Source organism: Lepisma saccharinum, chromosome 4, assembly GCF_977018435.1.
Source record: "Lepisma saccharinum chromosome 4, izLepSacc3.1, whole genome shotgun sequence".
NCBI classification, from domain to species: domain Eukaryota; kingdom Metazoa; phylum Arthropoda; class Insecta; order Zygentoma; family Lepismatidae; genus Lepisma; species Lepisma saccharinum.
This window is the reverse complement of record NC_139232.1, coordinates 82699324-82725966: the sequence shown is the minus strand read 5'-3', so window position 1 is coordinate 82725966 and position 26643 is coordinate 82699324. Positions and strand designations below refer to the sequence as shown.

Here is a 26643-nt window from a genome sequence, read left to right as displayed (position 1 = left end):
CCATGACCTTCGATACTGGAGTTGTACTTTTCAGGAAAGTTTGCTCGATGCTCCTCAAGCTTCTTATCAAGAATGCCTCTGTGTTCGCAGCATTGCCAACTAATTTTCCACCGGGAAAATCTTTTTTCTCCTATTTAATTTGCCGTTGGCTGTACCAACACCTTTTGATGACATACAGCCCAAAATCATTAATGACCCACCACCGTGTTTAACTGTTGGAACTGTGTTAATGTAATCATTGTCTTTATTTGATTTTCTACAGACCCTATTTATCCCATCTGACCCATATATATTAATCTTGGACTCATCTGACCATATGACACTGTCTCAAAATTCCTGATCCTTGTGGATGCGCACTTTCGCAAATGAAAGTCTATTCCTGCGATTCACCTTATTTACATACAGCCTCTTTCATGGTATTGTGCCATGATATCCATGCTTCCACAAGGCACGTCGGACAATTTGATCGGACATCATCTTGCCAGCAACATTTTCTACTAACGGTCGTAACTGAGGAACACTTAGTCGGGGGTTTTATCGCACTCTTTTTAAAATAAAACATTCATCACGTTTATTCAACCGTCTCTCTTTTGAATTTCTCGGCACATTCTGTGTTGAACCTTTCTCTTTAACCTTTTGTTTACCAAGCCTATTTTTGCTGGTAAGCTCCCAGTGACCGGGCTAATTTTGAGGAAATTACAGGGTTACCTTCAAACGACTCTAATTGCAGTAGATGGATCATTTATATAGCATTGTAAGCGGAATGAACCATAGAATCGAACGATATAAAATTTATGCGCATTCAGCGTATTTGTGGGGGTGGGGGGGAAGAAACTTATAAATTCCAATATTTCTAAAAAAAAAATTGATTTTGCCCCCCCCCCCCTTCCTTGGGCAAACAACTACAGCAAATTGTCAAAATACACATGGAAATGATCGCTGACATGTCTGGAACAAGAAAATAATTGCACTATTATGATATGAACAATACAACACGACTTGTACCTCCAAAACGATATGTCTGTTCCGCACTGAGCCATTCAGGCTAATGCGCAGTTACCTTGAAACGACTGTAGATCCGAAGCTATTTGCTCTAGACGGACGAATCAAGTACAGTTATACGCGGAATGAACCATAGAATTGGACAATATAAAATTTATGCACATTGAGTGTATATATGGATGCGGGGGAGGGGGAGGAAGGATTCGGAAAATTCCAAAATCTCAGAGAAAATGCCCCTCCCCTCTCCGCCCCTGGACAACAAAGTACAGGACATTGTCAAAATACATGGAAATGATCGCAGGCATGTCTGGAACAAGAAAATAATTGCACTATTATCATACGAGCAATAGAACACGACTTGTAGCCCCCCCCAAACGACATGTCTGTGCACCACTGACTCAAGCCTCGGATTGCAGAGTTACCTTGATACACCTGTATATTGGAGGCTAATTGTCCTAGACGGATGAATCAAGTATCGTTATACGCGGAATGAACCATAGATTCGGACTACATACAATTTGTACACACTGAGTGTATATATGGATGCGGGGGAGGGGAGGAACCGGAAAATTCCAAAATTTCTGAAGAAAAATGCCCCTTCCTCCTCCGCCCTTGGACAACAAAGTACAGGACATTGTCAAAATACACAAGGAAATGATCTCTGGCATGCCTGGAACAAGAAAACAATTGCACTATTATCATAGGAGCAATAGAACACTACTCGTACCACCCAAACGACATTTTTATGCGCCACTGACTCAGTTTCAAAGGAAGCTGCCATTTTCCCACCACTCCCTCCCCCCTTTTATGGAAGAACAAGTATTTACGGTGCAGAATATGTAACAATAATATAAAAGAAAAAAAATCGCAATTCCAGCGAATAATAGCGAAATTATGACTCAAAAACTACGACCTTGTCGAGGTATCTATATATAGATAGCTGGTAAACAAGGGGTATACCTGGAGGTATCTATTTATAGATAGCTGGTAAACAAAAGGCTAAATTTGTTTACTATGTATTGAGCTGTGGAGTGTGATTTATTGACTGTTTGTCCAATTTTTCTTAACGAATAACCTCTAAGGCCCAAATTTATAACAACATCCTTCAGATCGGAACTAAGTTCCTTCACCTTGGCCATTTCAAAAATGCTGATAGATAGACGATAGGCCTACAAGAATACCTATGCCAGCATTCCCCTCGACGAGGAGCGTGCCTGTATGTTCAAACTTGTTACGAAGTTGCAAACTGTACGAAATCGCCTGAATAGTAGTGGCGCTGTATGCGAGGAAGATTGAAACTCTTGCCTGTACGAATAACAATGTTGCATGAAACAGAGTGTTTTTCACTTTTCACACAAATTATATGCTCTGTTTATACACTTTGAACATACATTTTTATTGACATTTGTTGGTGAAACATTCATTAACATTAATTTCCAGGTACATATGAAAATGATTATATTTACTAGTAGATACGCGTATGACCAGGGCTCGAAAAATTCCAGTCACCAGGTCGACATGACGACTAAAAATATCAGCCTGGCGACTGTGATCTTTTGCTGTAATATGTACGAAATTTTGATGATTCTAAGTTCAAAATGCAGTACAGCGTAAGTTAGCATTTTTTTTATCAACGTTGTGAACATTCGATAGAGTTAGTAACAATTTCTTACCCTTTGTCCCCCGTTTCCTGCTTTCTCAAATAATTTAACGATGTTTTGAATACCGTGATGCTCAGCATCTTATACAGAGAGTTTCAAAAGTAGCACAATCCAAACTTTGGAAATGTATATCATGAAAACCGTAAGAGATATTTACAGCAGGTTTTCTGCATTATAAAGCCTCATCCATTGAGATATTTTTCAATGCTTAAAATTATCAGTTCACTCCGTACAGAAAATTATATAAATTAATAACTGACGGAAAGCAGCATTCAAATTTTTCCAGAAATGAACTTCTGAGTAAGAAAAATATGTAAGAAATTATCGAAGGGTCATAATTAGACATTTGATGAATTTTTGACTGGCGATTTTATGGGTTGAGTGAAAAGTGCCATTTTTGGGACATATATCTGTATATGTCAACACTAGCTGGTTGAAATATTGCCAACAGTTGCATGCAACATGTGTCTAAGTATTGGCTATACATTTACGTGAAAAATCATAAATCAAGATATTGTTGCCGAAATTGGACTCTTGAGAGAATCCTAGGCTGCCCTTGGCTCACTTTCGCCTCTACTCTGCCTGTTTTTTAAATTGATACAGCATGGCATATTCATTGGAGAAGTGCTTGTGCATTGCTGAAGAGTATTTTTTCTTACACTCATGTGCAAGAGGTTTTCCATTGAAAAATCCCCTGCTTCTGCTGAACCTGACAAAGCAACTGTTTTACAACCAGTCAAAGACCAACAAATTATCCCACAAATTGTTTGAGTTGGTATTTATTGTTGAAAATCAGTTCTCAGATGTTTTCAGAAAATTAACAATGATTTTTCAAATAATGTAATTGCTTTTATTTAGATAAATGCTAACATAAATTTATGAACCCAGTGATAGCCTACAGGATCAGTTTAGTGCAGAAAATCCGGCGTAAATCTCTCTTACGATTTTCATGATATATATTTTCAAAGTTTGGATTGTGCAACTTTTGAAACATACTGTACGTAGTGTGACATTCACAAGTCAATAATTTGCACGATTACATTTAGTTCATAAATATTTGAAATAAAACGCGAAGGTGAAGATACAACTTCTATAGGTCTATATATTAGTGAAATAACTAAGCAATATGCAGTTCACTATTACCTATATTTCCATTTTTGTCAGACACACTACCACATAATGACTATTGATTCTTGTTGCTATAGCAACATTAGAATTCCAAATATCTCGTTTATACAGCGTATAGTGCAAAAATAACATAAAACATAATTAACGTTGTACAAAGTAATAATTATACATATTTTTAAACGTTAATATAAAGTGATTTTTAAAATATGAAATTAATAATTTCAATAAACATATAATCATATTGTGCGGATTCACAGGACCGTCACAACATTCCCCTCCTCCGGGAAAATGAAAACTACGAAACAACGAGGAGGAGTTTTCATTTATAAATCAGTCAGATGTGTATCAACATAACTACAACAAAGTTACAAATGGAGAATATTATCTGACATTCGACAACAACGTGCACATAAACAGATTTGTGCCTAACAGGTAATAACAAATCAGAACATAATACAACATTCAATTGTACAAAATAATAAACAGAATGATTTCCTTTTTCCAGTATCTACTCTGATAAATTTAATTTTCAGACAAGAGTTGATTCCTCTTTTCTTCCGAACAGTTAAACACTCGAAGATTTGAAAAGTTCACCTTGTCATAATATTGCTGGTTCATTGTGTAAAGAATTGCATTATTGTCCTTAATTTCCTTGACAAGGAATGGCCCAATATACAAGTTGAACAATTTATGAATCTGGCTGTTAATTTTAGAACTAACTTGCCTATTTTTTATCATAACCAAATCTCCTGTTTGAAGTTTGATCGAGTTCAATGCATTCTTAATCTTTCTACTTCTTCTAGATTGTCTAGTCTTGATTTCTGCTAAAAACAATTTGCGTTTCCATGGCAAAGATTTAATTTGTTCTGGCCAGCCGATTTCTTCAAATATTGAGTCCTTCATATCTTCATGTAAGAAAAGTTCACTAGGAGATAATCCGGTAACTGAAGAGCATGAATGATTTAATAACTGAATAATAGAATTTATTTTTGGATACCAACCGGTGTAATTATCATTGCAGAATAATCGCAGTAATCTAACAATCTCCTTATTGTACCTCTCAATAGGATTAGATTTCGGATTGATTGTAGTGGTAGTAATATGCTTAATTTTCCTTGAATCCATGTAGGCTTTCCACTCATTTGATGTAAATTGGCTTCCACAATCTGATAATAATACATTACATACAGGGTAATGTTTAAAATATTGTTCTTCAAAACGATTGATAATTTCCCTGGCAGTCGCTTTTCTTAACGGATAAATCATAACAAACTTTGACATAACGTCTACAATTGTGAGGAGATATTCATATGTCCGTGATCTTGGTAATTTTCCGATTAAATCAATAGAGAGGAAATCGTGAGGTTGGTGAGAAACGACGTGATATTCATCTCTCCGCACCGGCCGACCTACAATCTTTGTTCGTGCACATTCTAAGCAATCTTTCAGGTAATTTCTAATTGATTTTCTCATGTACGGCCAAAAATATGCCCTTCTACAAGCTGCTAAAACCTTCTGATAACCAAAATGTCCATTTAAATCATGCATTTTGTGCAATACCAAAGGTATAAGCTCACGTGGCAATACAAGTTTACAAATTTCATCTGAATTGGGTTTATAAAAAAGAATTTTGTTGTGAAGAAGATACTTTGTAAAGTCTTTATCCGTTGTACTATCTTCCAGGTGAGAAATTATATTATTGCATTTTTCATCTGCTCGTTGAGCTTTTAACCAAATAGAAGAAGTATCATCTTGTGAATCTTCCATAATTACTTGATTGATATATAATTTATCATCAAGTGCAGAATAAGTAGTACAAGGCGGAAATCTGCTCAACGTATCAGCAATATTATTCGAAACTCCTGGGACATGATATAACGTGAAATCAAAACACTGCAGTTTGAGAGCCCATCTCGTAAGACGAGAATTAAGTGATTGTGCAGTTTTAAGCCAAGAAAACGACTTATGATCTGAATATAAGTTGAAATCAGTTCCTTTAAGATATATAGCAAATTTCTCCAGAGCAAATAATATAGCTAAACATTCCAATTCGTGTGTACTATATGTAATCTCTGCTCCTCTAAGAGAACGACTGCCGTATTGTATGACACGAATTTCATCATTATCAACTTGCCAAAGTACACAACCCAATCCTTTCTGGCTTGCATCAACAGAAACACAAAACCTCAACTCAAAGTCGGGTTGACTCAATGCTGGTGCTGAAATTAGAGCATTCTTTAATAACAAGAAAGCTTCTTGACAATGAGGTGTCCAATAAAATGGCACATTCTTGCGTAAAAGATGATATAATGGACTAGCGATATCTGAAAATCCCTGTATAAAACGATTCCTCCAATTTGCCAGTCCTAAAAATTTGCGAAGTGACTTTTTGTTTTGAGGAACAGGAAACTGTAGAATAGCTGAGTCTTTATCATGATCGACCTTAATCTCGGAACCAGACACCACATGACCCAAAACTTAATTTCCGTTTGGAAAAATTTGCATTTGGCAAATTTTATGGACATGTTCGTCATCTGCAAGGTCTGTAGAACATAATCAAGATGTTCAAAATGTTTCTCTATTGTTGGGCTAAATATTAAAATGTCATCCACATATATCATCAGAAATGAATGAGTCTCTGGTCCAAACACCTTATTCATTCTCTCAACAAAAACAGAAACAACTGATTTTATACCAAATGGCAAGTAACAAAACACGTGCTGTCGTCCTCGATACGAAAAAGCTGTGTACTTATATGAGTCGGGCGTAAGTGGTATTTGGAAATATCCACAGGAGAGATCAATCGAAGAAAAATATATTGCACCCTTAAAATGTTGAAGTAGCTCGTTTATAGGTTCAACATGGGTAAGTGGTGAAATTACATGTTGGTTTAGGCGACGAAAATCCACCACTGGACGCCACTCACCATTAGATTTTGGGACGATATGTACTGGGTTTAAATAAGGCGAAGACATCTCTTTAATTATTCCCCAGGCCTTCCATTTCTCTAGTTCCCTTTCCAACGCTGCTCTTTTGGCGAACGGTACAGGATATATAGGTGTCTTGATTGGTTCCTTTGTGTCTAGTTCAATTTGATAAGGTTCTACGAATGCAGATCGGGGTCGATCAGAAAACAAACTATGATATTCTATTATTAGATTCTCAAGCTGAGACTGCTGCTCCGTGTTGAGTGATTCACACGACCGCACCTTCGTTGTGATCTGATCTAGAGAAACGACAAGTAAATTTTCTGCTTCTTTGACTATAGTAACTTCCTGCATCTGGCAGCGATCCCTATCAGTTGTGATTTTGCTCGAGTTAAATGGCTGAACCAATTCGGAACCAGTAGACGCCATCAAACTAATTTCGTTTCTTCTAAAATCGAGTACAGCTTTGTATTGCCTTAAAAATGGTATTCCGAGAATTAATTCAGCATGCAGTTGCTTCAATACGAACATCTCCAAAGTAAAAACTTCCGAGTTAATTGAAATACTTATAATCTTCCGACCAGCAACACGAAACTTCTGATGTCCTGCAAACGGCAATAACTTAAGTTGATCCACTGTATCCAGTTTGGCACTCGGAATAATTGATTTTATACTGCACCATAATTCATAACTGACTAAATTACACTGGCTTCCACTGTCGTAATACCACAAACTGTTCCTGTGATCAAAGGTTGATCAGTAATAGCTACCAGTATCATTTAAAATCCAAGTAGGTTCATCTTCGTACCAATCTAATTGAAAAAATATTGAAAGTGGATAACAATGATCAACTTCAGGTAAAACGGAATTATTTAATACAGCATACTGACAAGTTGTGCCTATATTATCAGTACGATATGATTTAGACGGACCCTCCATTATGTTAGTGCGAGCAAACTGGTCCACGTTCACCCGCGACGTTCGTTTAATGTTGCTTCAGGGACAGAAGAAAGGAACTGTTTACAAGAAGTTTCTCTTGGATCGAAAGATGGAGCATTTTCATTTAATGGAGTATTCGCCACTGCAGTTGCATTGCAACTGTTTCCCGTTGACAACTGAGAAGACGAATATCCGCAATTGGCACATACACTGCATGGTTGGAATGAGTGGAAATTATTGTTAGAGAACTGAGAGTGAGGACGCAGTGTAAATTGCTGTTGTTCTTGCTCGTTTCTGGCATTGAAACTGTTGCTCATAAATCTACCATTATTGTTGAAGTATCGTGAGCTTTGTGGACTTCTATTTTGCAGGAAATTTTGAGTTCCTGCACCATTACGTCTGTAACGATTATATGGTGTGTTAGTTAGGTTAGGTTTCCCAAAATTATTATTTCTATTAAATATCATCGTCTTCTGGCTGGAGTTTGATTGTTGGTTTTCAGCAACAAACGGAACATCTGTACGTGGAATCTTATTTCTTTTATTTTCATCGCTAGAAGAAACAAAATGAACAGTATCATTAGGTCTTACGCTACGTCTTGAACCTTGATTTCCATTAGGTTCATCATCGTTCACAAACGAGGAACTTTTAGCAACACTCTGAACTCTCAGTTTTGCCCTTGCACTATTATTGTCGGTAAAACTTTTAGAATTATTCCCATCATGTCGGAAATTTTTTTCAAGTACATTATCATGAACATTAAAACTCTTGTTTGATCTTGAATTCACTAAATCCAACCTCTTTAGTAACGCAATTACATCATCCATTTTAACTAATCTAGCAGCTAATATTGTTTGTGCAATAGATGTGGGCAACTGATTGATTAAAATATCAATAACTTCTGCATCATTCGGACGATCAACTAAATTATAATATGCTGAATGCGTACGAATAGCAAAAACTTCCATACTACTCGTCGATTTAGGATCATATTTACGACTTCTAAGTTCAGATAATTGAGCCTGAGTTAACGAATAAGACGTGTAGTGATTCAGAAATTCGTCAACAAACTGTTTGTACGATGTAAACGAATCGACATGAGTATTATACCACCCTTCTGCAGGTCCTTGAAAACAATTAGTAATACATTCAAGCCTTTGCATGTCAGGAACTTGCAGTAAGTCTAAGTAGGACGTTAAAGTTTTAATAAACTTACGTGGACTTGATTTTTCAGGATCTCCAGAATATTTAGGAAGAACAGTAAGTTCATTCAATCTTAACAACCGTCGAGGTTCTTGAGTAAGCGAACGCATACAATTGTCAGGATAATCACATCGATGATTCTGCGGATTTGCTGACCTTTGGTTTACTTGCCTCTTTCTTTCCTGACCAGAACCATCAGAATATAAGGAACGGGTTGATTGACATAACTTGTTAGTATTACTAGTTCTCACTCGATTATTTCTAGAACGTTTGTGTCTTTGTGAAGCAATGCGATTGTGTTCATCATCAGAAACATCACACGCTGAAGAATCAGATGATTTAGGAGAGGTTAGGTTCCGTGCAGGAATACCAGGTTGACAGTTACTATTCACATGAGAACTGTAAACTTGTACAGGATTACTTGATTCAACATTAGTCGAAATATTAGATGTCAACTTAGCAATATTTTCCTCACATGCTTCCACGCGCTTAGTTACTTCGTCCTTGCTCACAACGACTTCAAGTCTTTGAACTTGCCGAGACAACCCTGAAACATTGTTCTGGCATTCTGTAATCTGATCAGTCAATCCAGCAAGTTTATCAGAATTCTCTGTACAAGTAGTGTTGACTTCCTCAATTTTCTCTGTTAGTCCTTGCACTTCTCTTTCCATTTCCTGATGTAATGAACGTGTTGCTAATTTGCAGGACTCTGCAACTTCAGCTAATTCCTTTCGTAACGATGTACTCAATTCGTGGAAGTCAAGCTTGAGTAGTTGCTGTGAATTTTGAATTTCCTGTTGAGATTCCCTGATTTTTGTAAACTCAAGCTGTTGAGACTCTTGAGTTTGCCTCATTTTTGTAAACTCAAGCTGTTGAGACTCTTGAGTTTGCCTCATTTTTGTAAACTCAAGCTGTTGAGACTCTTGAATTTGCCTCATAGAATCTTGAGTTTCCCTAATTTTTGTAAATTCCATCTGTTGTGACTCGCTGATTTTTCTTAACTCTGCCAGCAGATCAAACATTTGAAAAGGAACATTACTTTGCCCCGTTGACGTCTCTGCCAACACAGAAGGACGAATGTCAATTTCTTGAACATTTTCTTGACTTCTTTTCCATTGCACAAAAGCTTCAATACTGAACGGATCATAAGATGTATCACAATCTGTACAGAAATAATTTTCATTTAACTGGTATAACTCCCAATGCTTATCGGACAAACCCAAACATTGTAAATGATACCAATGGCCACAATTTTCACAAGCTACCAACCTTTCCTTATCGGGGTCTTTGCAGCACTTCACCATATTCATGGCACCATTCTCATTTTGTGATTCATCAGGTTCATCACCACAATTGATAGATCTAGCTGTAAGACTTGTTTTGGATCTCAGATTATAAGTATTACTTGATGCGTACATAATATAAATTTATGTACAAACTAGATTCACGAGAACAATGGTGTAAGTTAACACTTACGCAAAACACATCACTCAAGATCGTGCTGATAACGTTCCACAATACTGGACCACCAATTATACTGTGACATTCACAAGTCAATAATTTGCACGATTACATTTAGTTCATAAATATTTGAAATAAAACGCGAAGGTGAAGATACAACTTCTATAGGTCTATATATTAGTGAAATAACTAAGCAATATGCAGTTCACTATTACCTATATTTCCATTTTTGTCAGACACACTACCACATAATGACTATTGATTCTTGTTGCTATAGCAACATTAGAATTCCAAATATCTCGTTTATACAGCGTATAGTGCAATAAATAACATAAAACATAATTAACGTTGTACAAAGTAATAATTATACATATTTTTAAACGTTAATATAAAGTGATTTTTAAAATATGAAATTAATAATTTCAATAAACATATAATCATATTGTGCGGATTCACAGGACCGTCACAGCAGTATGCACAATTGCTAGTAGGTGATTTTCTGGTGCCTTATTTTCAGAGCAAAAGTACACAAAAGTACTCATGTGCAGTGTAGTTTACAGTGTTGCAATCTCACAATGAACATCGATTGTGGACACCTATACCTCAGGTGCCTAACGAAGGGTTAATTTCATGACAAACTGTAAGATTTCAATCAAATTAAGCCAATTGTAAATTCAGATTGAAAATAAACTTGCAGTTAAAGGAATGAAATGCAGCAGAATCCCGATTTTGCATTTTACATTATACAGAAGTAATGTTATGCATATGCAGCTAGACTGGCTTTTGTCTTGATCCTTGATTTCTCCTGTTTTGTTCCGCAGTGCTACACCAAGCTTTGTTCGAGTAACATGTTCTTGAAATGTCAGTGCCAATAAATATTCATACCAAATATGAGGTACATTCTGTCACATGGATTCTTAACTCAAAAAGTGAGTGTCCAGCAGAAATTCACACACAAATTCTATGCTGTTTATGGGAACGTTATGAATAAACAAAATGTGACAAGGTGGTGTCATGAATTCTCATGAGTTTTCAATTGACCTCTGAAGACCACCTTCACAAATGGAAGAATAAATTCACACACATTGACATTTGACAATAAGAGAAATGCATAGTCTCATTCCAAAACTACTATTCACGAAGCTGTGACTATGATAATGTTAAAGGACGAACACAAAATGAAACGGATGAGTTCTGTGCTCAAGTTTGTAATGTGCTACTCAGAAGAAGATCAGTTTCTGGATTCCAGTGTGACTGTGGTCCGAGATCGAGAACATGTGGGGTCCTAATGCCACATCCCCTAAATGAGCCTTCATGGCATGGTGCAATCTGTGTGTGTGTAACTTTACCTCTCTGTAAAATTGCAAGTGGAGATGAAACGTGGGTTCATCTCCATATGCCTATATACATGCAACAGTCACTGCAATAGCACCATATCCTTTCCATCAAACCCAAAAACTTCATTTCAGCCAGAAAAGTCGCAGCTTCAGTTTTCTGGGACAGACATGGCATTCTCCTGGTCGACTTGATAACTCAAGGCACAACAATTAATGCTGCTGCATATCGTCAGACCATGGAATGGCTTTGAGGAACATTCGAAACAAAATGAGGGGAATGTTGACACATGGCATCTATCTGCTTCACAACAATTTTCAGATTCAAGTGGACCATTCATCCATGTAGTCCGAAACTTGTATAGTATGGGTAAAATAAGGTTGGAGACGGAAATAATTATTAGAAAGCTGATTCCTTCTGAAATACGTTCTTTAGGTCCCCCTGTACTTCCCCAGAAAAATCCCCAAAAATCCTGCATGGGGAACACCCTTAAATTTTGAATAAACGGCCGCCATCTTGGATTTTTCAAAAAAATGCGAAAACTCAGTAATGGACAATCATAGGGAGGTGCTGTTGGTGCCAAACGTTTCAGTTTTGGAAGAAGGAACTTACTACTGCAAAAAAAGGTGTAAAATAGAGAGTTGATATAAATTTATTAACATATTATTGCATAAAACAGGTTTGAAACGTAAAAAAACATCATTTTTTCAGTAAAGAATTGTAGAATTTGTTTGGAAAAATGAAAAATGAACACGTATACATAAACAGGTAGTGTTTAATATGTCTGACAAATTTCAGTCTTTCATTAAACTCGTCTTCGTTTTGCATAATCTTCTCTAGTGGAGGTGCTGGTACGTTTGGCTTCGACATGATCCCGGTATCGCAGTTGCCTTCGATATCGTCTTCATCTTCGGAATCCAGAATATTCCGATTGAAGCAGGACTCTCCCGCACATTCGCTGCACATAGTGGTGCATGTCAGCCCACTTCGCTTGCACTCACAATTTCGGGAGCAGTCTCCTTTGCACCCACAACGCACGAGATGCAGCAGGTTGTCTGGCGCCGGGGATAAAGTGGATGTGACATGCTTATGGTGTCCCTGTTCGATGGTCCAGCCCCAATCTTTAGCTGAAAAGACGTTACCTTTCCACGCCTGGACTTGGTTATATACTCTTAGACTATGCTGGCGGGCGGCAGTTGAAGTAGGAGGAAGGCTCGCAAGATCCATAACGTAGTTTGGAGGTTTTTAACCAACGGTCTGGACATATTTCATGTATCTGGTTTTGTCAAGTCCCTCTGAACGTTTACCTCCATACAAATGGACGAAGAATTGCTCTCCTGCAGCTTCAACACAATCCTGCGACGCGTTTGGGTTGTTAAATATTTCCACAACTTTCTGTAGTTCATGGTTATTTTCCAGCTTGTTGAACCCTGAAATTGGACCTCTTCTGTACAAAGCAGAGGTGGTGTCGCATCCCATAAAAGCGTGTAGGAAAAGTAGGTATTTCGTCATGTTACCAAGGCCTTGGTGTAATTCTCTGCTACAGTAAACCTTTCTAGCGGTTGTAGAAATTCCCAGAACTAACATATACACGGCACCTTGGGGTTGCGCCAAGGCAGCAATGAGTACAAGTAGATCTGAGTCCGCGCCAACTACAACAGCTGATCGTCCTGACTCCGCTTCTTTTTTCGCCGTTTCAACAACCAAAACATCCGCGTCACTAGGGGCCTGAAAAAGTGTAAACTTTGCTTTCTGGAATTCTGTGCTAAGGAGTTTAAAAAAAAAAATAATTTATTCTCAACGTTTGACAAGAAGTTCTCTTGTGCAATTGTCACGGGGTTGGATGGAGTTACATCAACCCTCGCAGCTGATTTCCCTGCATCTCGTCGCATATGCACTGCATCCTTCGTACTTGGTTCATATCCGTCATATACTACGATGACATTTGTTCCGTAATTTCGGTTGACGTAATCTAAGTAGGCATTGCACACATCACCATACGTTGCTGGACGGGGCCAATGTACTCTGTGCAAAAGATCCCCACCGTCGAGAATATAGCTTGGGTTTTCCGGCAATTCATTGCTAATCGTGCACATCTTGTCGATTACTTTAATAATGCTTGATTTTGTTCCCGCTCGAAGATCAACGTCGTCGAACAAAGACTGAGGGTAAGGTGACAATTCATACTGTAGACAGTCTTCAAGGTCGTCCGCACTTCTTACAACGCACGCGATACGGTGGAACAGTTGGTTAGGGTTGACAACTACAGGATCCTTATCAATTGTTTTAGTGTTTCCCATAGCAGCCAGTGTGAACACTTGCTCCTTCCTCTTCAAAGTCACCTTTGCAAATATTTTCCCCACGATTCCTTTGACAGCATTTTCGCCTAGCTCCTCGGCTGAGTCACAATTAACTCTATCATCGGCAACAATTCCTGAAGACAGGGAAATGAGCTCTTTGGATTTGTTGAAAGGCGAATGTTGATTCAGCCAAACTAAACATTTCCTCAAATCACTGGTATCTCGAGTCTTCCACGATCTTGATAAAGAAATGTGCTGGTCGGAGGATTCACCTGTCACTCCTGCGAAAGCTTCCACTGCTTCCATCACCTGGAGACTTCCAGGCATGGTGCAAATCCAATGCGCTACAACGCTATCAGACATATTTCGGCCTTGTGTCAAGCCACCGCTAACCTTCATAGATCGCATTAAGACCTGCTCTATGGTCATGTCCGTCCAAACGCAGCACCAAAACTTATCCGATCGCCGAACTGTAAAATAACCCTGACTGACAAAACGTTCAAACTCTTGATCCGACAAAGTAGTCTTAAGTTTAGACATATTCTGGAGGTAGAGGTGGGCTGATTTAGCATAATGAATATGGCCAGCTGCATGGAGGTGAACTAACATGCGTTGAACGGAGAAGAGATGAAGGTTCCAGTCGCCTGTTCTTTCCGCTCTCACGAAGTCATGCATTATAGAAACTTGCTTGAAATACTGCAGCCATAATTTAGCAATACGACTTCTTTCTTCAAGTGTCTTCATCGCACTAGATACAGCACTCAGTAAAGGTTTGACTTTGGATAGGAATGATTCTGCGGAGGAGGACAAGTTTAACACCTCACTGTGAATTCCCCTGAGAGTTTGGACGTCAGAGCTGATCAAAAGTCCGCCTTCCTCACAACACTCCAAAATCAAATGAGCGATAGCTGCCTGAGACAGCGAATGAGCTCGTAATGCTCTTGCATAAGCATGCCCATTAGTCATGTGGACAACAGCGTTCTTGGCAAATACCTCACCCCACATTTCTTCCATACCACTGCCACCCATGATTTTGCCCACCGCACCCATGTAACTCATAAGCAGCTGAAATCCACATAATCTCACGATTACCTTGGACAGCTCATCAGTTTCGTCTGCCTGATAGACTATATCCATGGCTTTAATGAAAAGTGGCTGATCGAATGTCACAATACACCTTTGTTGCCGCTTCCTGCATTCTTCTACCGCGAAACGAAGACATGTGTTAATTGAGGTGGGGTTAGAAGGTTGAAGATTGACGAAGGGCAAGGGTATCACTGCTGACTTTTCATAGGATCTTTTTCCTGTGGCAACCTCCATGAAACCACTCCATCCCGTATGAGGTTCTTCAGCTGACTTGGGATCCGCCATCCAAATCCATTGGTATGAGGTTCCGATTTCTGCATCCATCGGCCGCAATTCCAGGGAGAGGACGTCTTCCATTACCAGGCGATTCAATAAATGGTTCTTGGGCCGGTCGTGAGTGACGATTGGGATGAAACCAAACTTTCCAACAACAGTTGCCGTTGGTACAATCTTCGGTCGTGGAACACGAGAACTCGTCTGAACAGCTGAAGAAGGCGTCACACACTGCACTCCTCCCATCACATGAAATGTTCCATGTCCATCCACAGTTCGAGTGTTATGATCAGCATTATCGAAGACAAACTCCACAAATCCATGTTTCTGAACTTCACTTGAAGTGTTCATTGTCACGGAAGTTTCATACTTACAGATTTCACTGTAGGAAACAGAGCAGCCTAAATTATGCAGAAGGTTAATTAGATGTTTTGATCGGAAACGCCTATGAAGAAACACTCCAATTCCAACCTGCACAGCTGACACAAATGAACGTAGACGCACCGAAGAAATGATAGAGTGCGCAACACTCAACACCTTCTGGTTGCAAGGTGGACCTTTTACTGGTTTCATTAGACCAGAAAGCAGATGAGTGAGCATCTCACCTATTTGATTTTCTCCACCTTTCGATATTTCTTCGTAGGTTGGATATGTCGAGCAATCATAAACTTTAGATCTTATCTCTTCTTGGAGGATGGTAATAGCCGCGTCTATAATCCTTTTCTTTTCTTCCACAGCGTCTTTTTTTTCTGTCGCTGTACCACTTGTCCGTTAAAATCCTCGATGCAACGGGCCTAAAAGAAACAACAGTCCCGAAACATTTCTTGCTGGATGACATAAGAACAGTATTGCCGTAGCGTGCTGATAAAAGCTCCCGCAGACGCTTTACACTGTATAACTTGTCACAGTCGGGACTGAACTTTAAGAGCATCTCCATAAGGTCAGACAGCAGGTACTGGCAGTCATCGTTGTCATCCAGGAAGTTGCATAATTTATTGAAAGCCTTTAACTTGGACTCGTCAACAGGTCTTCCGACCACATTTTCAGATGGCTCGCCTGGCATACTTGAACCAACGATTGAAAATCGTGCATCACAGTTTTTATGATATTGCGCTTCGGCCGCAATCAGGTCACATTCGCTATTAATGCGATTTAGAACTATTTCCCCCCACTTGTCGCACCTATTTACGCACATACTTCGAATACTTGACATATTTGTAAAGTTTCCACTTGGCATATTTTAGGCAGGCGATGTGGGTGCTTGTTGCAAGCTTCCTTATCAACCGTCTCCCCGTAATATAGACAGCATGTTTTAAAGTCGAAGGGATGTAGGTCACTTCTGAGGAGGGGTTTTGTTGCATTTGTTCCTACAGGTAGAGAAACTGGAACGTAATTTCCATGTCTGGTATAACGTTTTCTGCACTGTATATGCATTCGCACATGACTAATGCCCTCAATTTTTTCCCCAATCCCATCTTTTCTCTTTATACTGAGATTCCTCAAAGTCTCTAACCATTTGTCACATTGACACTGTCAATGTCCACCATCCCGCCTTCACCGCAGAAAATGCACTTCTCCTCCATCTTCTTCTTAGCTTCTTTAGCTTTTCAACAACCGCATACGATCACTAACACCTGAAAAGAAAAAAAAAACTATTAATAATATAGGTAATGCCGTCTTTTTTTAAAATTCAGTTTTTTTTGTCAAAATTCTTATTGATATCATTAAATTTTTACCGTAAACTGGACTATCTTTAGAAAAGACATGTTTCAATCTATTATACTACACAAACCATGCATATTAGCGCAAAACAGCACCTCCCTATGATTGTCCATTACTGAGTTATAGCATTTTTTGAAAAATCCAAGATGGCGGCCTTTTATCCAAAATTTAAGGGTGTTCCCCATGCAGGATTTTTTGGGATTTTTCTGGGGAAGTACAGGGGGACCTAAAGAACGCATTTCAGAAGGAATTAGCTTTCTAATAATTATTTCCGTTTCGAGCCAAATTTAGGTCTAAATGTACTATACTAGTACCCAATGACGCTAACTTGTCTCTACATCTAAAGAAACATCTTGGTGGGAAACTGTTTGACGACAATGATTAGGTGAAAGAAGTCGAGCAGGCCTCCATGGATGAGTGGTTAGCACAGTGTGCTATGATGCGAGGGGTCACGGGTTCAAATCCCAACCTGGGCGTGGGTGTTATTTGTAAGTTCCCCTTCATCAATATCATCATATCATCTTTCATTCCCATCTTCGCAATTAGCCAAAAGTGGCAGAAAATTGAAGTAAAAGATATAAATCAATCAGTCATGACATGGTTCAATCATCAGATGCCAAACTTCTATGGGACTGGGATACATAAGGTGGTTCGCAGACTTAATAAGTATTTGGACAATGACATCAATTATGTTGAAAAGTAAAGTATCTGCAGTTAGTAAATTCATAGTGAAAGTTTTGTAAAATAAAAAATATGTGAATGCATATTGGCCTTTGTATCTTTACTTTCCAGATATGCCTCCTCATACATAGATTTTTCCACCTCAATCCTATAATTTTAAGTTGAGGATCTACTGTTGTTAATTTAGCAATGTGAAAATAAACCTTTCCCTAAATGGTAAAAACAGAAAAGATGAAAGATAGGTAGGCATGTTTTAGTTTTTGACAGAAAAACAAAATGTTAATTTTTCATGTTTTTGAAGGGTGTGAGGTGCCTTTTCCTACCATGTTTTGTCACAAAATGATATGAAATAAACTCTTAAGGCTCAGCTGGACCTCTGGCACCTGAATGGTCGATTTTTTTTTAAAAAAATTTCTCCATTCGAAAAACTGCTGTGATATTCCAAAATATGAAAAAAATTCATATGCTTAGAATTCCTTCTAGAGCATTGACGCGAAATTTTGTGTAGTTTTCTTTCACTGTTATCTAGATATTATCAAAAGTTTAATAGACTTACGTAATCGCGAAACTATTGGTAATATCTAGACAACAGTGAAAGCAAACCACATGAAAATTCATGTCAGTGCTCTAGAAGGAATTCTAAGCATATGCAATTTTTCATATTTTGGAATATCACAGCGGTTTTTCGAATGGAGAGGAAAATTTTTAAAAATTTACCCATTCGGGTGCCAAAAGTCCAGTCGAGCCTTAAACACGAAATTCAGAACAGAAGTCCGAATTATCCAGTAAGTTATGCAAATCACAGAAAATTGATTAATTCTGCTGCAAATATTTGAGAAGCAAAAATGGACTACTTTCCATAGGAATAAACTGAATACTCTGATAACTACATAATGTTTATTTTGTGTTATACTTGTAGTTTTTAAGATCAAATTTAGGTTTATATTCATAATTTTAACATGGAAATGTCATTTTTATATGCCGCTTTTCATCTTGAAATGTGCCCAGTTTTTGAATCAAAGTCTTGATCTCTCATTCACCATAAATATGTGGATCGAAAAATAGGTGAAAGAAAATTATGACTTATTAAAAAAAAAGGCTGACCTGTGTCTTTATTACATCTTCTATGACAAAGAGTTTGTAACATGATTAAAATGTAACATAAGGAACATAAATTTAAAATCTCTGATATCAAATTTTATGACATTAAATAGTTGATGACATGGTAACTGACATTACCACAAAAGAGAAGAAAATCGTAAACAAAAGAACACTTTCTTTAGATACAGTCATTTCCTGGCGAGAGCTTCCAATTATTTCATTACGAAGCCACACAACACTAACACGTGTTACGCCACATAAAATCTTAATCAATTTGTTAGGAAAACTTGCATCCATTGCTCCCTTGAGATCATTAGCAAAATGGTGTTGATCTCTTTAGTACAACATATAAAAACAAACTGTGTTCACAGTGTATGCTCATTTCACCCTCTTCTGCTGCCTTGCTCTGTAAATATCATTCACAGGCGGTGCCCCTATCAGGTCCTCATCCTCACTATCATCCCCCTTATCACCAAGAAGTCCGAGTTGTTTCCGTTTCCTCTTTATTGCAGCGAGTGTTAGTCCCTCCTGTCCATCTTCCACTATCCAATGAACTGACTTGGCAAGGTCAAACAGCTTCGTGTCACATCCATTGTCTGCTGTAGGTGCTGGCACTAGAATAATAATAATAATCATAATATTCATAAAATATGGTCTAAACAACTTTGTATCTGTTTTTGAAACAACATTACAAAGTAAGGATGGGACAGATTAATTGGTATTCTGTCGGTATTGGCTGATATAGGCATATTGATGTATCGGTAAACCTGATATATCTAAAAATATCTTACAATTTAGTGTAATACTAGGCCATTTTTGGATTTAAACATATAATCTCCATTCCGTACTATTTTTCGAAGTAAATGTCTAAATATGCAGCTTCTATTGCATTGCAAAAGTTTGATTCATCAGGTAACACACATTTATTAAGGAGGTCAATAAAGCATTGGAAATTTTATACTGGAATGGTAGAATATCAGTAATCGGCATCAGTAAATTTTATATCGGTACTTTATCGGTATGGGCCAAAATTTCACATCGATCCATCCTTGTTGAAAAGCAATACTCAAGGCAAGTCAAATAGAATAAAACAACTTTCCATATTTACTATAAAGAAACTACCATATTTATTCAGGTATGAATTGATGGCACTGTGTGATAACTTTGTTGGAAACTGGTGATGCAGGTCAGCTTCCTTATATTTTGAAACTAATAAAAATAGCGAAATAATTATTAAATGAATAGATAAAACTATTGTAACATTTTCCCCTAATTTATTACCTTAAAATTCCCGTTCACAGGTTATTCAGGTGCAAGGGGTACTTGAGTAAATACAGTATTTGTGATAAGGAACATGCAAGGTAGCAATCTGTAGTAAAACTCTCCACCATCGCACAAATTCACTAAAATTCAACATGTGAACCACCACTGTAACTATTTGCAACTCTAGCAGATCTTTGGCAGGGGTGGCACATAAAAGAAACAAAGGCATTGACTGAGAAAGCATGAATCTCAACATGGACACGGGACTCCCTGGAATCCACTTTTCTGTGAAAGCATGACATCTGCTGACACCGGAATCCAGAGCGAACCAATCACAGGACAGAGTCTAAGCTCTGAAGCTTCATTCTCACATCTTTAACCTGATACTTGGTCTTCAATTAACATTCCCTGGTCGTGAAAGCAATGTATGCACTTGAAACGTTTGACACTAACATCAAATTAATCTGAATGGTAATCTGAGAACACTTGTACGAATAATGTCACCAGGAAAGCTATAATTCCAACTTAATAAAGTGTTATGTCTTCAATTTTGCAGTTTAACCAAAGGAATCTACTTTATTTAATATTGTATTATAAAAAAGAAAGTAAGGGAGCAGTTTTATATGAAATATTCCTAACAGAGGAAATAAGGTATGGGGAAAATGTGTCTTCACTTCAGTTTACAATCCTGGCAAACAAAAAACATTCAATTTCCCCGACTTTCCCAGGTCAGTGGGAGTGCTGGTCAAGTTGTTTAAAAGAATAAATTAATGATGTCACCATCGAGACCACATAAAATACCATGCTCTAACCTGCTGATACTCATGATAAAAAAGGAAAACCCAGCACACATTAACACTAAATATTTGAACTTTCAAGAATTTCACACTCCTACTGTCAAGGAATAAACAGAAAAAGAATATGTAGTTTATTGTTATAACATAACATGCAAAATTTCAAACTTACAAGTACCAATAGCATAATTATAGCATAATACATAATTATCATGTCTTGTTAGACAAAATAAATCTGAGCTGAAGTTTCTCCTAAACTAAACAGAATTAAACCCTTTTCCCATTAAATTTGAACAAAAGTTCATCAATTTAGGACACAGGAAATCAATTATTCTACAAAAAGTAAAAAAGTCATAACCCTAATACAGATATAAATACACATAGAGCAGCACAATGAAATGCTTCGCCAGTTCTGCACGATGATAGATTGTGACGTGCATCAGCACATTAGGTCTTTTCCACTCTTCAATGTATATGGGGAATTAAAATAATGAGTGTAAAAAGCTGCTTTGGAAAAGCTAAAAGTGCAAGGTTGTAAAAGGACCTGCACAAGACAAACCTAACACATTAAAAAGTAAGAATATACTAAAAGCTTGCTCACAGAGAGTGGAAAAAACAGGAAAAAAAAAAATATATATATATATATATATATATATATATGTGGAGTGTAGCACTATATGGTGCAGAAACCTGGACGTTGAGAAGAAATGAAGAGAAACGACTCGAAGCTTTTGAAATGTGGACATGGCGAAAAATGGAGCGTGTAAAATGGACGGACAAGGTAAGAAACGAAGCCGTACTGAAAAGAGTTGGTGAAAAAAGATCTATACTGGAGACCATCAAGAAGAGGAAAAGAAACTGGTTAGGACACTGTCTAAGAAGAAACTGCCTGCTAAGAGATGCCTTGGAGGGAATGGTTGAAGGAAGAAAAGTCCGTGGAAGAAAGATATATCAGCTTATGGATGATATTAAATTAACTGGGTCGTATGCTATTACGAAGCGTAAGGCAGAGAACAGGGAAAGCTGGAGATTGCAGTGAAAAACCTGCCAATTAGGCAGAAAACAATGAATGAATGAATGAATATATATATATATATATATATATATATATATATATATATATATATATATATATATATATATATATATATGATAACACACTGTTGTCTTCGCCCAACAGGAATGACAAACAGCTAGGAAGATTAAAAGTCTGCCTGAGGAAAGCAAAATCAGCACATTGAACAAGAATATGCTGAACACTTAAAATGGCATTACAAACATGACACATTTGAGGGTCCAGCCCTTGCAGCAAGTGACCATGTGTTAAGATGGCTGTTTCCAATATGCAGTCGAGTAAGAACAACTTCTTCTTGACGGGAGGGATTGGACGAGTAACACCATGCACCCATGGTGGGTTTAACAGCATGATGCTTGTTCCCTGTTACAACAACCCACTCTTCCTGCCAAGTGTCAAGAAGGCAACCATGAAACATGTTCTGCAGGTTGCTAGGTCGCAAAATGTCACCATCTGCATCAGCAGACTTGGTGGCAGCATGAGCTGCTTCGTTTCCCTGTATGCTCAGATACTAGGGACCCAGAAGACGTGGACATCAGCATTTGCAGATAAGGACACAAGCTGTCGAAAGATAAGACAGCTGATGGCTATGATGAAATTGCAGGTTTTTTTTAAAATCCCAAGCCTTTTATCTCTTTAACAACTTCTTAATCCAATTTTATCCCTTAATGTGATAGTTGGGCACCCCTGAGGAAGGATCTTGCAATGGGACCAAAACATCTTGTAAAGTAAAGGACTTTTAAACCACACGTAAGCAGTGACTTACGTATTGTAGTTTCATAATACATTGTTTTTGGAAGGTAACTTAACTTTCTCCCCTCCCCCTCTCTCTCTCTCTTTGGTTGTTACAAGTGGCCTAAAGGATTAATTTTGTCATTTCAATTCTGTTTTTTTTGGAGAGAATGGTACTATTGTACATAACCTATGAGCTATGGTATTTGTGACATAAATACATACGACAATGCTGTACAGTAAAAACAATCATTCTTATCAAACATTTTTCAGTCAGCGGTGTACGTGAGACTGGCTATCTCAACGTAACACAGTGCTGGAATTGAGAATAATGTTTTGGGGATTTTTAAGAGAGGTACCACTGTGTATTATTTCAGGTAACACATGTTCATGGACATGGCAATATTAAATGTAGGAATGAAATACATGGTTGAGGGAATGAGTACATAAGGAGGAAATATGAAAAAAATATGGATACCCGAAACATGGATTTTACATTTTCCCACATTATGTATTAACTTTTGATGGTTCTAATAGTGAAAATATTATGAAATTTTCTGGATTTTACATTTTCCCACATTTTAAGATTTTCTCACCTTAGTTACATGAAAAAACATAAAATCGAGGTTCCACTATATGTAAATACTAATGGACAATATTTCCTGCAAATCTTATAAAGTTCCATACCTGATTCAGGTAACTGTATTTTTGAGAACAGGTCCATGAGAACATCCACAGCAACAAACGGCCCATGGAAACATGATGGTGGAGGCAACAGGGTGCACAAATGAGCTGCAGCTGGCGGCATAGGAAATGATCCTCCTGTAACAACAATAGCACACACTCAATGTTTGATTTATTTACTTATTTTACTTCCCTTTTCTATCACTTTTGGTTAATTGCAAAGGGTGAGGATGAGTGATAATATGATGAAATTGATGAAGGGACACTTATAAAGAACATCCATGCCCAGATCGGAACTCGAACCTGGCATTGCAGTGCACTGTGGTACCCACTCCATCCTGGAGGTTGCAACACATACTCAATACAAATTACAAGCATATGTCTAACATTTACATGGACATATTTATTAAGATGTGAGATAAGCATGATCAACTCATATTCAAGTCAAGGGCTCAAATCCAATTCAAGTACCTACATTTTATATTATAATTTAATAATGAGGCACCAAGCCAACATTCAGACTAAAGTGACAAGTGACAAGCAATATAGGGGCATGCATATTTCATTTTTGATGAAAGCACGAAATGTGAAATAACATATTGTAATGTGCATTTTCCTACCCTGTTTTGTCATGAAATGATGCGAAATGCACTGTAAAATGCGAAATAGACTCTTTAACATGAAATTTAGTGTTTATTTACAGACGAGACACTTTCTGAAAAGTCTGAATTATCCTGAGAGTTATGCAATTCACAGAAAATTTATTAATTCTGATGTAAATATTTGAGAAGCAAGAATGAACCCCTTCATACAGGAATAAACTTAATACTCGGGTAACCATATAAATGTACTATTAGAAGGGTTATGTTTATTTTGTAATAAGAGCAAGTTTTAAATCAAATTTTGTATTATGTTCACAATTTTAAAACTAAAATGTCATTCTATATACTGCTTTTGATCCATTTTTCACCGATATAGCACCAAAATTTTATTTTATTTACCACTTTTGAACCTGAAATTGACTGTTTTTGTACGGAAATTTTGAGTTTTTTATTTACCAAAAATATGTGCCTCTAGCGATACAGGCAGCTCCAGTTTGTAAAAAGAACCGCTCACTGTGCATGCACAACCAACACACTGAGGCAGCATGATGCTACTGAAAAAATAGCTGTGTGTTCTACATGCAATGACAAATGGTATGTGCAGCTTTTTCGGTCACTTTAGTACGAAAGCTTTGCTACATTTCTGAAATTTATTTTCAAGTGATACATATCACTTGTTGTCTGCCATTTGTTGCTTGGTGCTTCAGCATTTAATCTTCTTATTAGCACACTGATGATGATATGATGAGTATGGTCATAATTTGTTAAATGTTTGTCAATTTTGAGTAAGTCATTATAAATTCGATTCAATGTTAGAATTTCATGATATATACTTACGGGTTGAAAGTGATTGGTTCATTTAATTGCAAGAATTCACGCTAGGTTGCTGGTGACTACGGTTTGGTGCGATCTCCACCCTAAATGCAAGAATGTCATCGCTAGCTGTTTCTTTAATTATGTTCCAAATTTTAGTTATATAATTTTTTCAATTACTAAATTTTAATCGACTTATTTGATTGTCTAACTCGATATTTACGTTTGTTAATAAGTGTGTTGTAAATCGTGTTAAATATAGCCTTTTAGCATATTTATGATGCTTCTAGTTAACGCTCTGGTTCCAGGCTAAGGAGATTTCGTTTTGCGTGGAGCGTGAGTTCAAGATCTCATATGAGAAAACACACACTTTAGGAACGTTAAAATTTGATTAAATCTTTAACAAATAACTATGGATGTGGGGAGATCATGCTATAGACACCAAACATAGATATAAGATCAATGAGACACAAAAAAAGGTAAAAAAAGGTAAAGTGTTCCCCTGTGCATAGCACCACGCCATGAAGGAGTATAGGGGGTGTGAGGGTAACGCCCCTCACTTTCTTGATCCGGTCGTGAGTGGGGGTGATGTGATCAGCATCACGCCCCTGACCGCCTTTACCCCCCAGGGTTATTCGACGCTGAGTGGGCGCTGGGGCCGCTTCCACCGTTAGAAAAGTTCCCGGATTTGAACCGGCCGGGGATCGAACCCGGGACCTTGAGCATGGTAGTCAGACGCGTTACCGACTGAGCCACCGCGGCCACACTCTACATGTATATATTTGTAATGTTTATGCGTGTGCAACATCTTACAAAGTTAATAGAACCTGTGTTTTTTGAAAGTGATGAATTGTTGAACGCGTGACATGGGAATGTGAATTCGTACGGGAAGCGGGCTGGAGCTCGCAACATGGACAAGGAAGGTGATGGCTTCAGCAGGATAAGGAACACAGTTACCAATGAAAGGATTCTGCTGTTATTTCCTTTGGAGATGCTTTGTTGCGGAGTGGGAAGTGGTGAAGTTCATCCTTGTCTGAATTGACCTTGAATCGACCCCCCGCCCCAAGATCGTAAGTAAAAAGCTTTGTTCTTTATTGCTCTTGAGAGACCTTTTGTATCGAAATTCAAAGGTACTGCTGATTAAGATACCCCGTTCATAGCTAGCTATGCATGTGCAGTGTTAATTGACAAAAAGCTGTGTCTGATCCACTCGGACATCGTGCACATAACAAAGAAAAGTGCGACGCCATATTAAGAAAGGTTGCAACTGAAAGGAAACCTTGCAAATTTCATGTAAAAATTGCTATATCGATTGACTTAAGTAATAATAGATCGTACGATCACAACGGATAAGTGAGAAAAAAGTTATAGGGCTATTTTAGCAGGTGTCACGTGACCAAAATAAATAAGAAAGTATAACGCTTATCATAAGGCATGCACAAATGGCATTTAAACTAGTTTACACAGGGCATGCCAAACTCATGTAAAAAAATTAGCTGAATTGTTGCTTAGCAAAATATGTTGTATGTGATATCCCTCTAATTTTTATTTGAGCACATCAAATGCATGAAATGTGGTTGGTGAAGGGATGTATACAAATAAAATGCTGTAATCAGTTTTTGGATACCTATGTTTTTGAAAACAAATCTTTTTTTAAAAAAAGGTAGTGCCAGAAATAGTGGATCTTTCACCTATTAATTCTGAATTTTCAATCAGTACTTGCTTATGAAAAGAGATAAATATTGGTGGTGAAAATTCTGTTCGTTAATATATATCTTGTAATTTTGAGGACAGAACTGATTTAACAGGATGTTATTTGTGCAATTGAACTATTACCTTTCTGTTGTTTGAATAAATTTTA

At 37.6% G+C, this 26643-nt stretch overlaps 1 protein-coding gene across 3 annotated transcripts in view; it reads right to left on the bottom strand.

Moving 5' to 3' along the window:
* Positions 1-18721: 18721 nt before the first annotated feature.
* The window catches only part of su(f) (cleavage stimulation factor subunit su(f)), a 156299-nt gene continuing 148377 nt past the window's right edge, over positions 18722-26643 (bottom strand). Inside the window, exons 12-13 of one of the 3 annotated variants that reach the window (XM_083120874.1) lie at positions 23371-23505; positions 18722-19433 (exon numbers count right to left, since the gene is read on the bottom strand). In XM_083120874.1, the coding sequence (XP_082977000.1) occupies positions 19198-19433; positions 23371-23505 (371 nt within the window). In that variant the 3' untranslated portion in view covers positions 18722-19197. The remainder of the gene's footprint in view (positions 19434-23370; positions 23506-26643) is intronic. The other 2 variants (XM_083120873.1, XM_083120872.1) reach the window with 2 other exon arrangements.